Consider the following 16,406-nt stretch of genomic DNA (forward strand, 5'->3'; position numbering starts at 1 on the left):
CCACAGAGGGAGAGGTAATTGCAGAGTTGGAAAGGATGGCTACATCAGCGTGGGTGACTCCAGCAGGGGTTACACTGTCAAAAGAGTCCTGTTCAAACACAGTAAAAGCTTAAGGTTACTTTGAAGCACAAAGTACCATCCCCATAAAATATTTACAAAACTTAAATTTACATATAGTAATTTAGCAGACCCTTGTATCCAAAGCTTATGATCATAAAGTATCCTTAGTTGTCACTGTCTTACATATATTAGAAACTACACTGGAATGTGTAACAATAAATGTAACTGTTGCTCAGGTGATTGTAATATCTAGACACATCTGGAGTAACATAGTCCATGAATCAGACAGGTAAATCATAAAAAAATAACATTTTACTAATTCCTATAGGGTCATCATGGGGTGTTAAATAACTATGACTAGTTTAACACCTGGAACACTTATATACACAAATACATGTATTTATGCACTTACTACAAATAGTGTGTACACTGTTTTACCATCCACAAAATAAGTAAACAGAACTTTTCAAATAGTATTTCGTTTTGCATAAATGATTTGAAAACAACCTATTTTTTAATTACCACATTTGTTCACACGTACTTTTGTCCAGACTTTTTTAAACACATACATTTGTCCAGACGCATTAATATGGGGTATGGTTTGTGCAAATTTGGCTACTCACTTATGATATGTATTTTCTGCCAATTCGAAGCCTTAACAGGCAAGGTCAAGGAGCAGCTTACCCTCTCGTCTCCGTCAGTCCGCATGGAGTTATGAATGGATTTGATAGGGAACGCAGACGACAGACTGCCGGCAACATCACGGCGATGTCATGGTAGGAACGTCAACCACCGGCGAAATTACGACGGCGAATGTTAGAATTTTATTAAAAATGCACGTCTACTAACTACTTCTGAACTAGGTACGTCTCTGTCAGGGGTGCTGGTTGACAAGAGCCTCGGACAACAGGATACAAATCAAAAGGTACTTTAAATACAAAAACCAAAAGGAAAACAAGGAACCATGAACACACCACTAGGTAACATTAACAATACTGGACAAAGAACTAAGGAACACACAGGGCTTAAATACATAAGGAAGACACTCCGGGAAAACAGGATCAGGTGCGGGACTAATTAACAAAGATGAGGGACAGGTGAAAAGACATGAACTCATCATGAAACAAGTGAAAACAGGCAAGGAAACAATTAACTAATAATGAGACAAACCAGGGGAGGAAAAAAACAAACATAACATGCACAACTGTGACATTACCCCCCCTCCACAAGGCGCGTCCTCGCGCCAAAACAGTACCAAAGGGGGAAGGGGGGGTGCTGGGAAGACAAGACATGGTGGGATGGAAGGCCTCCAGGATGATAAGTCCAGATCTGGAACCCTGGAGGGCGCCGGCCGTTTCGGGAGGCCTGGAGGGCGCCGGCCGTTCAGGAAGCCTGGAGGGCTATCCCTCCCATATGGCTCTCCCCCAAAAATATTTGGGCTTAGTCCGGGAGCTCATATGGGGGTTAGCTTGGACCGGCTGGGCAGCGGGCTCTGGCGGCTGGGCAGGATAGCCGGACGGGACCGGCTGGAGAGACCCGGGAGGCCGGACGGAGCTGGCTGGAGAGACCCGGGAGGCCGGACGGGGCCGGCTGGAGAGTCCCGGGAGGGCCGGACGGTGCCGGCTGGAGAGTCCCGGGAGGGCCGGACGGTGCCGGCTGGAGAGGCCCGGGAGGGCCGGACGGGGCCGACTGGAGAGGCCCGGGAGGAGCGGGGGGCTTCCATCTAAATTTATTTTTGTGATCCCAATGATGCAGTTCTAGAAAACGAGTTTTATTGTGTGATATGCGGAACTGGATGAACTTAAAAATTCTAGCAACAAAAGGACACTAATACAAGTTGGACAACAATATTATAGTTATTCGTTAAAGTTGGCGAAGTGATTATATTGGCCTCTAAACTTGTTGCAAAAGCAACTGTTAGTTTATCTTGAAATATAATGATTTATTCAGAACTTGTATTTTAGTTTAACAGATGATAAAAGCACCCTCTCAAAAATTAACCATGGTTTTATTTAAGTAATAGTTATAGTATCATGGTTTAAGTATAGTAAAAGTTTGTAATAAAGTGATCTGCTGTCTTCAGTATTGAAGTTAGTTTAATATTTATGTTTTAATTAAGTTTAGCCAAATCATAGTAATTAATCTGACATAGGTAGTTCCACTGTGAGTTTATTACACAACTGTGGTAGATTTGGTCTATAATCATTTAATGTGTTGTAATGTAGTGTTATTTCTGTTCAGTCTCTAAATTTGCAGATGTCTACTTTAATCTTGCAATACATGTGGAACCTAGAACCCAAAACCTGGTGTGAAAAGAACGTACTGTGTAGAACACAACTGAGTTTCACTGAAAAAGTTCAGTTTGTGCTGTTATGCACAAACTGAACTTTTGGACTGAAAGGAAACAGAACTGCTTAACCAACTGTCTGGTTGCCATCTCACGTTTCAGAATACACAAAATATACAACATGTAATAATCCCTTCTCACAAACAACATAAAATAGAGACTGTGTCTGTCCCCTGGATAAGCAAAAATAAGATAATGCGTAAAACTCTTGAAAGTAATCTAATAAACGTTAAACAAATCAAACATGAACAAAATAGAGATAATCAACTTTTACGACACAGATTGCTTAATATTAGATCTCAATCCGTGTATCATTCGTTCTTTTCATATTCAATTGAGATATCAAAATCGGAAAATTAAAAAACGGTTTGTTTCTTCGTTATTCGTTTATAAATGTAATACCAAAAAACAAATAACGGGTCATTTTTCGTACTTTTGATTTAATGCTCAGATCAAAAATAGGAAATGAAATAAAGGGGGCACGACCGATTTTGATTTTGATATTTACTTTGTTCGATTTGCGTGAACCGGAAGTTATCTTCGTGTGTGTGCGTGGGGGTTGCAATTGGAAGTTTTTTGCCAAAAGTTAAAAGAAGCCTGAAAACCCTCATTCTTGCAGTTTGCTTGATTCACTTCTTCAGTTTAGCAAACGTTAGCCTTCAATACGAGGTCAATCATGGAGAGTTTCAGTTTCATCTTGTTCAGAGGAACTAAACGGGTGACTGTCAAAGAAGACGACATGACGACCGAAAAAATCGGCAGGATCTTCCAGGTAAGTTAACTTACTGTAGTTTCATCTAAAAATAAGTCTTATTTATTCTGTAAAATTGCACTGACATGATTGTTAGCTACCGTTACTTTATTTTATAACTGCTTAGGGTGACCATGCGTCCTCTTTAACCAGGACATGTCTGGCCAGGAATTTGAGATCGCCCAGAATGTCTGGGATTCGGCTTTTGCTTTCTACAGTCACCATGCATTATGTTTACATTATTACATTTTTTGACACTGACACGTACGTGTCAGCTTGCAGGTCATGCATTCTGATTCACATGGATCCCTACCGAGACGAAAACAGGAATTTTCTTAGCAATGCTAAAACGCACATCAACCGATCACTTGTTTAGCGTTCATGTAAACACTACATTCAGATTCACCAATCGGAATTAATTCAGTACTATTTAATCAAAAGGTGTGCAGGTAAACAAAATGAATGGCGACGATAGAAAGCATAGCCGAATCCCGAATATTTTGGGCGATCTCGAAATCCCGGCCGGACATGTCCTGGAAGAAGAGTACGTATGGTCACCCTAACTAACGTAGTACCCTTCCTTCACTGTTTACATTTGCAAAGGTACATGGCCCCAGTCTCTACATCACCGATGACAGCAACATAGCCATATTTCCTGGGCCTGATGGCCGTTTTAGCACTTTAGACCTCATTGCAAGAGGACATTACGAGGTGCACGGCGAAAGCAGCGTGGAAGACTCATCTACCGGCAGTGTGCCAGCAACACAGCCTACCCGCTTTTCTTTCCACCGCCCAACCACCGCTGCAGGTTCTGCTGCAGGTTGTGCTCCAGGTTCTGCTCCAAGGGTTTCAGCAAATCAAAGAGCTAATCTGACAAAAACATTCCAAAGGTGACCAAATAAAACTTTCTACATCACACCAATGTTAAGAGTATGTTAATACGATTACAGTTGTGTTCAAGGCAATGATATGCTTGTTATGGTAGCCATACAGATATAACATTTATTCACAAGTGTGACTTTAGCATATTTGACACTGATAATACATCTGCAGAAGAATGCGCTTTCAATGAAATGGCTTCATTGTGTTATCAAGTCACTACTATATCTGCATAATTCACCTGGATGCATTTTATAAGCTGTATAATGAATATGGCTGTATCATAGGAATAAAGCCTAAACAATATAAACTGAGTTAAATAAACGTTTTCTATTATCAATATTCAGGAACATCTTCATTGCTGAACTTGTGGATGGCAAGTTGGAGACTAGCACAACGCTGACTGTGCGTTTTTCAGAATTTGAAGCTTCTGTTATGGGCATCCTCTACAAAGTCAGTGATGCCCTTGAACAAGAGGATTCACGCATCCTCACTGATGGCCAGGGGAACAAAATCATGGACTCTGAAGGAACCAGAGGTATAACTGAACACTTTGTATAGTTTATATGAAAGAAATATTAAATAATATATATAAATCCAGGATACCTTTACTGTATTACTGTATTCATGAGATGGTGGTCTAGTGGGTTAAACCACTGAACTGGTAAATCAAAAGGTTGCTGGTTTGATCCCAGCAGCCACCACCAGTGTGTCCTTGAGAAAGACACTTTATTCCATGTTGCTCCAGGGGGATTGTCCCTGTAATAAGTGCAATGTAAGTCGCTTTCAAAGCGTCTGCCAAATGTAAGTGTATGCTTCGAATTAACTTATTTGTATTAGGAGTTATTGCCCATCTCCTGAGACATGTCATGCCATTTGCATAATTAATGGACTATTTTTCTACGCAGGATCAGCATTTTGGAAGCAAAATGCAAGGAAAATATTTGCTGTGAAGGAAGAACACTTCTTGCAGTTACAAGCTAGTAAAAAGAGGAGACTGAGGTACTTAATTTGAAAAATGCACGTTACTATTGTGGCATAGCTGTTTGTTTTCATAAATTCGTAGATGAGGAGTAACTGTAAGATGTTTTGCCAATATAGGCCTGTTACAGATAGTCACAAATTGTTCCAGGGAAAGGCAATTGACATTTGTACCGGTCACCCTGAGACGTTTTAAATTATTCTAAATATGTATAATATTCAATGATAATTATTCAAATTAAACCCTATAGATCCTTGTGTGAGTTTCAGTTGATCTTTGCATGACAGAGAGGGTGAGGGATAAAATGTAGTTTAGAATGAGTTCAAATGTTAATTTGCAGCAAGGTCCTTTGTCTACTCGAGGAGTGGTCATTCCTAGTTTGCTGAACTAGTTCTTTCAGTTTTTCCTGTCTTACTATAGCATAAAACCATCTGGCTATTCAATACTATGTCTACAGTGCATAGTAGCTATTGACAGGGTAAAATTGTGGCATTTATTGGATATAATTTGCTAGTTGTACATTGTGCTTGTTTTTCAGTCGACGAGAAGATACAGGCCTCGATCTGGTTTTTGATAGAATTGAAGAGGTGGTCCTGGCATCCAGGGACTGCAAGAAGTGTCCACTACAATGAAGGAGCTGATGGAGTTTGCAAATTCCAACCACAGAACAACACTGTCCCTGACTGAAGCCCAAGCAGCTGCTGTTAGAGATGCCTTTGCCTGTATTGTCTGCAAAAGTAATTTAAAAAAAATAGTTTTCTTTAAAACCCTGTATTACCTATAATTCAGAAGTTGTTTAAAAAACATACACTTTTCCATGTCTTTACATACGAATGACAATTGTTGATATTAAGATAAATATGGAAAATCCCAGGTCAGGTGTTCTGACAACCACAGATGTGGATACAGTAAATAAACAGATGGTACCATACCATGCCATAGTACCAAAGTTTAGTCTACTTAACACACATATATATGTGCAACTAATTAACTCTTTCCATGAAGAACATAGACCGAATATAGCAATTCAATTCAATCAAATACTGTAGTTTTTTAAACTGTTTTCTGATTTAAATTGGCAGGTCAAGTGGTTGAGCCCATGGTTTCATCCTGCTGCCAAAGCCTTGTTGGCTGTAGGAGCTGCATTGAAGAGTGGCAGAAAAATTCTGCCTTTTGCCCAAAATGTCGAATTGATGATTTTGGTGCCAACATTCAAAGACTTACTGGCCTCGCTGATGCATTGACTGCATTGGGAAGTATATTCTGGGAGTAACACTGTGTACAGAATGTAATCATGTGTAATTGCATTGTTTTACTGTTCTTAGTGTTCAATTTGTTATTGGGTAACATGTCAAGTCTACAGTTTAAGAAAACTCTTTTTTTTGCTCATGTTTTAATGCTGTGAAAGCTAAGTTATAATCCCGGATTTGCACTACTTTGTTGTATGTTTTCTTAAATTGTTGCATTTGGAAACATACTCTAGGAATTATATTGTACACTAAGTAGGCTATTCATAATAGCGTAGTTTTGCCGCTTTGTGTTCTATTTCTTCTTGAACAACAGGTTGAGTTTACAGTTAAGCACTGTTTCATGTGTGTAGTTTTATTAGGTCATTTTAGTTTTTATACCAAGTTACAATCTCAAATTTGCACTATTTTATGTTGTATATTTTTCTGTATTTTAAAGTTAACAGTTTAAATTAAGCATATAAAGTAGCATTCAAATACTAGTGCAATACTTTGTCATTGTATGCAAGATTTTATTTCATCTATAAGGGTTCAATACAACAGAGTTTAAAGCAAAGTTTTATGTGTCAAATTATTCAACTGACAAGTTGGGCGCACAGTGGCAGCTACATATGATTTTTATAACAATCTGTATGCCTAGGTTTTCTTAAGAGCAGGGTTATCCAGGGTGCTCTCATAAAACATACAGTAAAAAATGCAACAATTAAGAGGGTATCAATAGAAGCTGTATGCAGACTGAATACAGTTTGATGAAGTAAAGAACAAAACACACTGAGACCGATCAATAGTCTATTCAACAGTGATTTTATATCAAAACTATAATAGCATAAATGGTGGACAAACTTTGAATCAGCACTAACAAAGTCTGATGTCCTAGCTACTCAATACCACAGCATTCCAGTTACTTTTTTCAGACATATCTTTGGGTGACATTTATTAAGTGCAACAAGGCATCTTGGAAAGGTGTATAGTCATTGTTTACCACATGATTAAAAAGAAGAGAGATGTCAGGGTAGGTATCTGCAAAGTCTTGTTCTGCATGACATCTATCCTCCTCAGATGAAAATGGGTCAGTTCCAAATACTGACTCCCAAGTCAGCGAGGATCCAAAATCTTGCTCATACATGTTTGCCACAACAGAGGCATTGGGCAACAGCTCTTCAGAGATTTTAGCTGGACAGCCACCTGCTGCGAGTTCATTGGGTATCCCACGGCCTAAAACAAGTAAACATAACTAACAAAGCAATGCCATTTATGCTGTATGTGGTTGGAGTTTGAAAAAATAAAAGAGTTGTACTGCTTCAAAGAGTTGTAGATACTCAGTTTAGCATACCTGGGATCCTGTGTGCATTCCACGATTGCACCACTCTGCCTAGTCCAATTTGACTTAACTGACATGTCAGGTTTGAAATGCAGAATTTAGTCAAATTGTCCTCCATGTTGAGGACTTCTTGGTCCAGCATGTGTACCAGGGCGTGTTTCAGTGGGTAGTTCACGCGATTGTTCACCTCGGGCCAAATCCTTTCCACTCGAAGATTCTGTTGGAACACAAACATGATTTTAGATGGTATGAAAATGTAATAGGTTAAAGATTAGTTTGGGAAATTAATTCCCATTTTAAATGCTTTCACTCCTTATTTGTTAGAAGAATAAATGGCCAGTCTCTCTTTCTTTACTATGTTTGATTATATTAGTTGTACTGTTTGTCAGTATTACAAAAACCTCACCCTTTTTGATGTTGTTTGAAGGTATGGTGGCCTGCTAGGGTTGTATCTATGTCTTGACAGCATCTCTTGCATGTACAAGCACATATAAAACTCCTTGCCATGGTCAACCCTGACTTGGTCCCACATCCCATGGTTAACCACTGCAGATCTGGGATAAAATAATGTGTACATGTGCAAAGGGCTGCACTGAACTTAACTTATCCAATAATGAAAATTACATTCAATGAAAAGAGAATATACATTGAACAGAAACTATTATGACAATAACATTGGTTCTGAATGCATTTACCTGTAAACTTCCTCATAAATCACAAGGTTGTTTTTCACTGGCATGGTGGCATTGGCAACAATTTTGCTGCTGTAGCCATCAACTGCCACGACATGCGTCACTCCAAACATCACAAGCTTCTCGTTTTGGTCCAGGTGAATTTTATGGCCCATATATTCAGCATTATACGGGATGGGATTTAGATTACGAGCACCCTGAAGAAATTTTGTATATTTTGATTAATGCAGCTCTTTGTCACATGAGGCCAAAATATTCACTAAACATTTTTACAACAAATAAATTATTATACGCATGGGTGGTTATAATATTCTAGTTGTTTTAAGTTCAACTCAATATATTCAATATATTTAAGCTTTTCTAAAGATGATCTACACCAATCAGCCCTATTAACATTATGACCACTGACAGTTAAAGTGAATAACACGGATTATCTTGTTACCATGGCACCTGTCAGTGACCGGGATATATTAGGCAGCAAGTAAACATGTCCTCATAGCTGATGTGTTTGAAGCCGGAAAAATGGGTGTTTAATGTTTCTCGGTGTTTGAGAGTTATACCTAACCTATATTTAAAAAAAACGTAATTTCGTGTTAAAATGCACTGTGGCCACTCGTTAAAATGCATTGTAGTTCGTTCCTTGGCTAAAAGAACTATGACTGAGCCTGGTTCTCCCAAGGTTTTTTCTCCATTCGGTCACTGATTGAGTTTTTTTTCGTCTTTCTTTGCCTTTGTGGCCTTTAACTTTTGGCTTGCATAGTTGGGGACATATTATTTTATATTTATAAATATTATTACAACATTATTTTCCTGTTATCTGTAAAGCTGCGTTGAAACAATCTGTATTGTAAAAAGCGGTTACTTGATATTGTAATGTGCGTTCTTGAGATTGTAATGGGGTAGGCTATAATATCACAGATTTTGTAATGCGTTATATAACTGCGTTACAGCAAAAAGCAATAAATTAGGCCAACTGTAATTGCGTTACGAAAATCTGCGCATAGTTTCTTCTGCTTTTTAAATGATCTGGCGATCTGTTTCCAGTAGCCCTGGGGATTAGATCCATATTTGGTCCATGTAGAGGGCTTGGCAGTGTAGTTGAATCCATCCCCGTTTCCAGGTTTCTTCCCGTTTCTTCGACGCAGAAGTATAAATGCTTTACTCCCAGTGCCAACACTGGCAGGTGGTCATTATGTCATGGTTAATCAGTGTTATTAAAGGGGTGGCATAATGCCCTTTTCACAAGATGTAAAATAAGTCTCTGATGTCCCCAGAGTGTGTATGTGAAGTTTTAGCTCAAAATACCCCACATATATGTTTATATAGCATGTTAAAGTTGTCACTTTTTGAGGGTGACCAAAAATGCACCGTTTTTGTGTCTGGCCCCTTAAATCCAAAGGAGCTGCTGCTCCCAGCATAGGGGGCGGAGCTACAACAGCTTGTGTCCTAAAAAAAAAAAAAACGTTTTTTTTTTATTTAAATTTATGAAGCTAATGTGGAGTTAACTATCTTCTAGTCATTGATTAGCATATTATGTCATAATCTATAAATCGTGTTCTGGGGTGGGGGTTATGTAAATTGGGGTTGGTGATGTCACTAACCCGTGAGGAATGTCGTGTAGTCCCTACCAGGCATTTGTTGTAGTCCTTAAAAAGTTATTTCTCTAAAAGCAAATATCTCCCTTTGCTTTGAACTTTGAGTGTTGTAACTTTGCAGATGTTGTTTATGCTCAAACAGCAACATTACACACTAACTAAAGTTAGAAAAGTGAAATCATAATCAACCACCCCTTTAATATTATTATTATTACTATTATTATTAGACCACATAACAATATCCTGTAGGCGTACTTGATTCTTAGCATATAACTTAGCCTACCTGGCGTCGGAATTCGTGGTATGGCTGATGAATCTCTCTCAGGATTTTCCCAACTCGACATTCTCCTGCACAGACTCCAATTGAAGACAGATAGCCAGTCATGAACTTGCGGCCATAAGACGGGCCTGTCTGTTAAGAAAAATACAGCTATTAGCTACAACTAGGGCTGGGCGATATATCGCATGACATGCGCATCTCGTCAGTAAAGCCGGGTCCTTGATTAGTAGTAAATCGCCATCACCTGCTTTCAAATGGAGCGGCATTTACTACACAGAGCCGTAGTTCACTGACAAGCTGAGCCATGTCGCATTAATTATCACGGGCGATAATTAATGCGATATATCGCCCAGCCCTAACATTTGAAAGACGGGCAGGATATAAAATGTGAAAACCTAAATAAAAATCTTACTTCATATATTGATCCAACCACAGCCCTCTCCAGTTCTGTGTCCGATACATGTCTTTTTCGCTTAAGGTTGTGCTTAACACAGAATCTTCTCACACTCATTTCAGAACATCGCTGGATACCCGTCTTCTGCAGCGTAGCGGAAATCTCCTTATGTGTCTTGAAATTTTCAAATAAGTATTTAATTAAATCAGCATATGATTCCAGTGCGGCCATGGTGTCGATACGAAATTACAAAAAAATACTGAGTCAATCACTGCAAGATTGAGGTTTTTCAGGCTTCTTTTAACTTTTTGCAATTACGGCAAACTTCCAAGTGCAACACACACACGCACACACACGAAGATAACTTCCGGTTCACGCAAATCGAACAAATTAAATATCAAAATCAAAATCGGTCGTTCCCCCTTTATTTCATTTCCTATTTTTGATCTGAGCATTAAATCAAAAGTACGAAAAATGACCCGTTATTTGTTTTTTGGTATTACATTTATAAACGAATAACGAAGAAACAAACCGTCTTTAATTTTCCGATTTTGATATCTCAATTGAATATGAAAAGAACGAATGATACACGGATTGATCTCTCTCAAATGAAGCAGTTTTTGTAAACGATTTGATAACCGATCATAAAAAAGACATGCTTTGACAGAAACATGGCTAAAGCCAGATGATTATATTACACTAAATGAATCCGTTCCCCAAGATTATTACTATAAACACGAGCCTCGTCTAAAAGGTAGAGGGGGAGGTGTCGCTGCACTTTACAATAATTCTTTTATCACCTCTCAGAAGTCTAATTTTAAATACAATTCTTTTGAAGTCATGGTACTTCACGTATCAACACCTAATACTTAGGACAAAACATTTTTAAATTTTATTCTAGCTATTGTATATAGGCCCCCAGGGCACCACACAGATTTTATTAAAGATTTTGGTGGGTTCTTATCAGAACTAGTACTGGCCGCAGATAGAGTCCTTGTCGTCGGTGACTTTAACATCCATGTAGACAGGGATGGGCAGTATTTCAAATACATGTATTTAAAATACGTATTTGAAATACAAAATAGTATTTTGTATTTTGTATTTTAAAGCCTTTGGAAAAATCTAATGTAATTTGTATTTAAATACATTTAAGATGAGTATTTTTGTATTTTGAAAATACTCAAAATACTTTGAGCCAGTCAACCTTTTTATCAGGGTGTTTTCGTGCATCAACCAACATAATTCAGGCCAGACACGCCCTTCCCCAGCCCTAACATTCATGCACGTGAGCTTCAGCTGTAGCTACAACCCAACAATCTGTATTGATTGTGTGCATCTGTGATGACACTGATTAATGATACACCACACAAAATCTTTAGCTTTTAGTAGAAAAAAAACAACCTTTGGTTGAATAATGCCAAATTCTAATTTTATTTATTTTTATTTTAGACAAACTTTCTATTTTTGTTACTGAGTTTGAAGTTATGATGGTGATAAAACATCCATCCATCCATTTTCTACCGCTTTTCCGAACTACCTCGGGTCACGGGGCATCAAGGCAGGATACACCCTGGATGGAGTGCCAACCCATTGCAGGGCACACACACTCACTCATTCACTCACGCACTCACACCCTACGGACAATTTTTCCAGAGATGCCAATCAACCTACCATGCATATCTTTGGACCAGGAGGGGAAACCGGAGTACCCGGAGGAAACGTGTCCGAGGCACAGGGAGAACATGCAAACTCCACACACACAAGTCGGAAGCGGGAATCGAACCCCCAACCCTGGAGGTGTGAGGCGAACGTGCTAACCGTTAAGCCACCGTGGGTGATAAAACATAATAAAATAAAACATTTTATAAAGTGTCTTTTTTTGTAGTTATGTATTTCCTACCAGGCAGGGGAAGGGAAGCGGTAAATAAAATGAAAACGAAAGTTTCTTAGCAGTTAAACACATCATGCTTTTTGGCATTTAGAAACGGCCCGGATAGATTTTAGCCTAATAGGGGTACCTGCACTGAATCACCAATTTCACATGTATTTTGTGTATTTTCAAAATACAAAATACTGTATTTGTATTTAAATACATTTTTCCACAAAGTATTTTGTATTTGTATTTAAATACACTTTTCCACACAGTATTTTGTATTTGTATTTTAAATACATTTACATGTATTTATGCCCATCCCTGCATGTAGATAAAGATGCAGATGCCTTAGGAAAGCTTTCAAAGACCCTCTTAACTCCATTGGCGTTAGTCAACATGTGTCAGGACCCACTCACCTTCGTAATCATACTTTAGATTTAATACTTTCTTATGGTATAAATGTGGACGATGTTAAAATCGTTCAGCAGAGTGAAGACATTTCGGATCATTATCTGATATTATGTTTGCTTCAATGGCCTACGGCTGCAAATCAACCTCCTTGTTACTAATATGGTAGAACGATTACTTCAACTACCAAAGATGCGTTTCTCGATAATCTGCCTGAATTGTCTCAAATATCTAGCATGAGTAAAAACGATGACCATCTTGACATTACTATTGAAAATTTTAGCTCTACCTTCTCGGAAACATTAGACACAGTTGCTCCTCTGCGTTTAAAAAAGTTTAAAAATGGCAGCCCAACACCGTGGTATAATGAAAACACTCAGACTCTAAAAAAAGCGTCCCGGAAAATGAAGCGCAACTTTAAGAAAACTAATTTAGAGGTATTTCGTATAGCATGGAAGGATAATACTCGAAAATACAGGAATGCCATAAAAACGTCTAGATCCGCCTACTTTTCATCACTAATAGAAGAAAACCATCACAACCCTAGGTTCTTATTTAACACAATGGCTAAATTAACAAAAAATAAGTCGTCAGCGACTTCGGATTCTGATTATCAGCATAACAGTGACGAATTTATGAACTACTTCACAAGTAAAATCCAAGATATAAGAGAAAAAATTATAGCAATGCAACCTGTAGTGAAATCCGCTGAACAAACTAACTACAGCACCCCTAGGGATAAAATTGCAATTATTTTCTACCGTAGATCACAATGAAATCTCTAAAATCATTAGATCATCTAAATCAAAAACATGCATGCTAGACCCTATACCTACAAAACTATTGAAAGAAATGCTCCCAGAAATTATAGATCCTCTTCTCAGTATTATTAACTCATCTCTGACATTAGGACATGTGCCTAAAGCATTTAAGGTGGCTGTTATAAGGCCTCTTTTAAAAAAACCCAAACTCGACCCTAAAGAACTAGGGAATTACAGGCCTATATCGACTTTAGAATTATGAAGTTAGACATAATTAATACTACATATAAGAATTTATAGTCCATTTAATATTTGACCTGTGGTTCTCTCTCCTTTTTCTCAAATGTGTGCTTTTACTATGCATGTGTGCGAGCATGTTTTCGTGTGTGCGTCTATGTCAATGTGTGTAAGTATGTATGCATATTGTTTGTGTGGAGCGTTTGTATGTCTGCCTTTTGTTGTTTTCACCTTTTTCTTGTTTTTACAGGTATATGCCTTTAGTTGTTTTTCTTGTAGTCAATGTGTCTCGTGTACAGCTGCTTTGTAACAATGAAAATTGTAAAAAGTGCTATATAAATAAAGTTGAGTTGAGTAACCAGCCGGTCACTTACAGGGCTCGGCCTTAGACCGACCATTCACCCCATCTAGTGGGAAGTATCAATAAACAAACATCCACATCCTGCTACATGTGGTTGATTCACTGATCTCATCTGGATTGTGAGCTGATCTTGAAAGAACCTTTTGATGTTGAGAAAGATTTGTGAAAATGGGATGCAAGCAAAAACTTAAACTATCAACAATCACACAGACATCAAGAATCAGTGTATGAATCTCAACAATGGGGAGAATCAACAAAAGAAAGTGTCATGCAGAAATGCATGCTGGGTAACATCATAGTACAAAACTCATTCATGACGCAGGATGATGTTTTCTTTTGTTGTCACCATTGTTGAGATTTATACATTGATTCTTGATGTCTGTGTGATTCCAAACTCTTCTGTAAGTATAAATGTGCTTCTTGTTTTCTAAAAAACTTTTAAGGCATTAGAATACACACAAATTTCCTGAAGGTACAATTTTTATTCAGAATCAGATGTGATCAGTCTATCAAGTAGTAAGATGACAACCAACACCACTTGACTGGTGCCAATGTAAGAAATGTACTTTAAAAGCACAGAGGCACAGTCCACGAAAATTCTAGTAGTAGAGAGCCCAACTCAAGTAAACACTGATGACCATGTTGGTGGGTTTCAACTAAATTACTTTCAACAAAACAAATTTTAAGTGTTAACCTCCCCACGGGCCTTTTCATGTTAAGGGTGAAGTATTTTGTATTTGAATACATGCCCACTGCTGTATACTGCTATTTCATACTATTTATAATGCAGTGCAGGGTTGTTTGTTTATCACATACATGTTTTACTGCTGTAACTGTTTTATCAGATTTATTAAAAAAATATATTTTATCTTTGAATATGTCTAAAATGATGACAAAAAGTTATTTCCCCAGTGAAGTTCATATTTAGATGTTATGAAAGTTGAATTATTAACTGGTCTTTACGTTCCATGATTTAAATACTACTCAGAAACAATCTCAACATGTCTGCGTTCTATTTTCTGATTGATACTGATACTTCAACATGTGGTTGTTTTGTTATTTTGCTTGTCAAGTATAGGCTATATAACAAATCAGATTCACCTGAATAACATGAACACTTAATGGATATTTCACAATTCCTTATAACAAAATACATTTTAAATATCAAAACAGCTAGAGACATTGTAAATTTATACATTACATAGATTATAAACCATAAAAATGTGTTTAGAAATGTAAACGTGATTGTGATTTTCATACCGAAAAAGCTCAGCTCTCCCATTCACCTATATAGGTTTGGTGGGGTTTTGCCTTAACTAATATGGCGGCTTCTTTGATGTATTGCAGCAACAGAGTGAAACAACCAATACGGCGTCTTTAATGTCTATGGTAATAAGGATTTTAAAGACGGCCGTGCTCATACAGTATATGTACATTGCATGCACTGATTTCCTCTGTTCAAATGAGATATCTGAAAAAGCAAATACATTTAACCAGTCAGGGTGTATACCTTGGTAAATATGTATGCTTTTTCAGATATTTCTTGAGGAAATCAGGACAGAAGTGGTCAAAATAGACGGTTTACACCAGCAGGTGTGGACAGATGTGTGCCTCTTTCATACACTTGTCATCCGATCACCTTTTATCCGATATAAACATTCAGTGTAAAATTCGATTGAGTAAACCTCTAAAGTGAAGCGACATCACTAATGAAACAAATGAGCAAGATAAAAATGAGCTGACACTGCTCTTCTCCATTTAGATCAAAATGACAAAAAGCAGAAATGCAGAAATGAAACTCAATGCTTCAGTAAAAAGTGATATGTCTCACATCTGAAAATTTTCTTGGAAAACAAAATGCAACAAAAACAGAGGCCTAATTTACAGGCCCTGTTTAAGGAGTTTTAAAATGAAAAAGATCTTTGTCTTTACTAGTGTTTCCACCATCTGTAACACCTGAGCCGCTCCCTCTGCAGTGACTTTCTGGCCTTTTATTATCAGCCATGCCAACAAGACCTTGCGAAGTAGTGCCAGTTTTACCTGTCTTACTGCCTTTACATTCACCACATCGTAACAGAGCAGCGTAAGCTACTGTTCGTATTGTGATGAAGGCTTCAGGCTCTTGATTTCGCAAACTACCCCTATAAGAGACTCCAGGAAATGCAGTGCCAGGTCTGGAGGTCCTGGAAGTCCTGGATCCAGCTCGATGGTCCCAACC

General features: G+C 38.0%; 2 protein-coding genes across 2 annotated transcripts; one reads left to right on the forward strand and one right to left on the reverse strand.

Moving 5' to 3' along the window:
• The first annotated feature begins 2,973 nt into the window (after positions 1-2,973).
• Positions 2,974-5,651, forward strand: LOC130417009 (uncharacterized). The gene is made up of 5 exons (XM_056742350.1): positions 2,974-3,179; positions 3,762-4,048; positions 4,385-4,575; positions 4,946-5,039; positions 5,558-5,651. The coding sequence occupies exons 1-5, from the start codon at positions 3,084-3,086 to the stop codon at positions 5,649-5,651; spliced, it is 762 nt and encodes a 253-aa protein (XP_056598328.1). The 5' UTR covers positions 2,974-3,083.
• Positions 5,652-6,947: 1,296 nt separating this feature from the next.
• LOC130417012 (uncharacterized) lies at positions 6,948-10,280 on the reverse strand. Its single transcript, XM_056742357.1, has 5 exons — positions 10,158-10,280; positions 8,283-8,476; positions 7,994-8,141; positions 7,600-7,804; positions 6,948-7,481 (listed from the first exon to the last, which is right to left on the reverse strand). Exons 1-5 carry the CDS (start codon positions 10,257-10,259, stop codon positions 7,177-7,179), a joined length of 954 nt encoding a protein of 317 aa, XP_056598335.1. The 5' UTR covers positions 10,260-10,280; the 3' UTR covers positions 6,948-7,176.
• Positions 10,281-16,406: the final 6,126 nt, after the last annotated feature.

Source organism: Triplophysa dalaica, unplaced genomic scaffold (genome assembly GCF_015846415.1).
Source record: "Triplophysa dalaica isolate WHDGS20190420 unplaced genomic scaffold, ASM1584641v1 Contig7, whole genome shotgun sequence".
Classification (NCBI taxonomy): Eukaryota; Metazoa; Chordata; class Actinopteri; order Cypriniformes; family Nemacheilidae; genus Triplophysa; species Triplophysa dalaica.

What these genes read in the sequence shown, in the direction of transcription:
- LOC130417009 (XM_056742350.1), top strand. Translation starts at nt 3,084, where the DNA reads ATGGAGAGTTTCAGTTTCATCTTGTTCAGAGGAACTAAACGGGTGACT. An exon ending in AAATCGGCAGGATCTTCCAG is followed by an intron (nt 3,180 to 3,761) that starts GTAAGTTAACTT and finishes ACATTTGCAAAG; the next exon opens with GTACATGGCCCCAGTCTCTA. An exon ending in GGACTCTGAAGGAACCAGAG is followed by an intron (nt 4,576 to 4,945) that starts GTATAACTGAAC and finishes TTTTCTACGCAG; the next exon opens with GATCAGCATTTTGGAAGCAA.
- LOC130417012 (XM_056742357.1), bottom strand. Translation starts at nt 10,259, where the DNA reads ATGACTGGCTATCTGTCTTCAATTGGAGTCTGTGCAGGAGAATGTCGA. An exon ending in TTCAAACAACATCAAAAAGG is followed by an intron (nt 7,805 to 7,993) that starts GTGAGGTTTTTG and finishes GTGTTCCAACAG; the next exon opens with AATCTTCGAGTGGAAAGGAT. An exon ending in GAATGCACACAGGATCCCAG is followed by an intron (nt 7,482 to 7,599) that starts GTATGCTAAACT and finishes TACTTGTTTTAG; the next exon opens with GCCGTGGGATACCCAATGAA.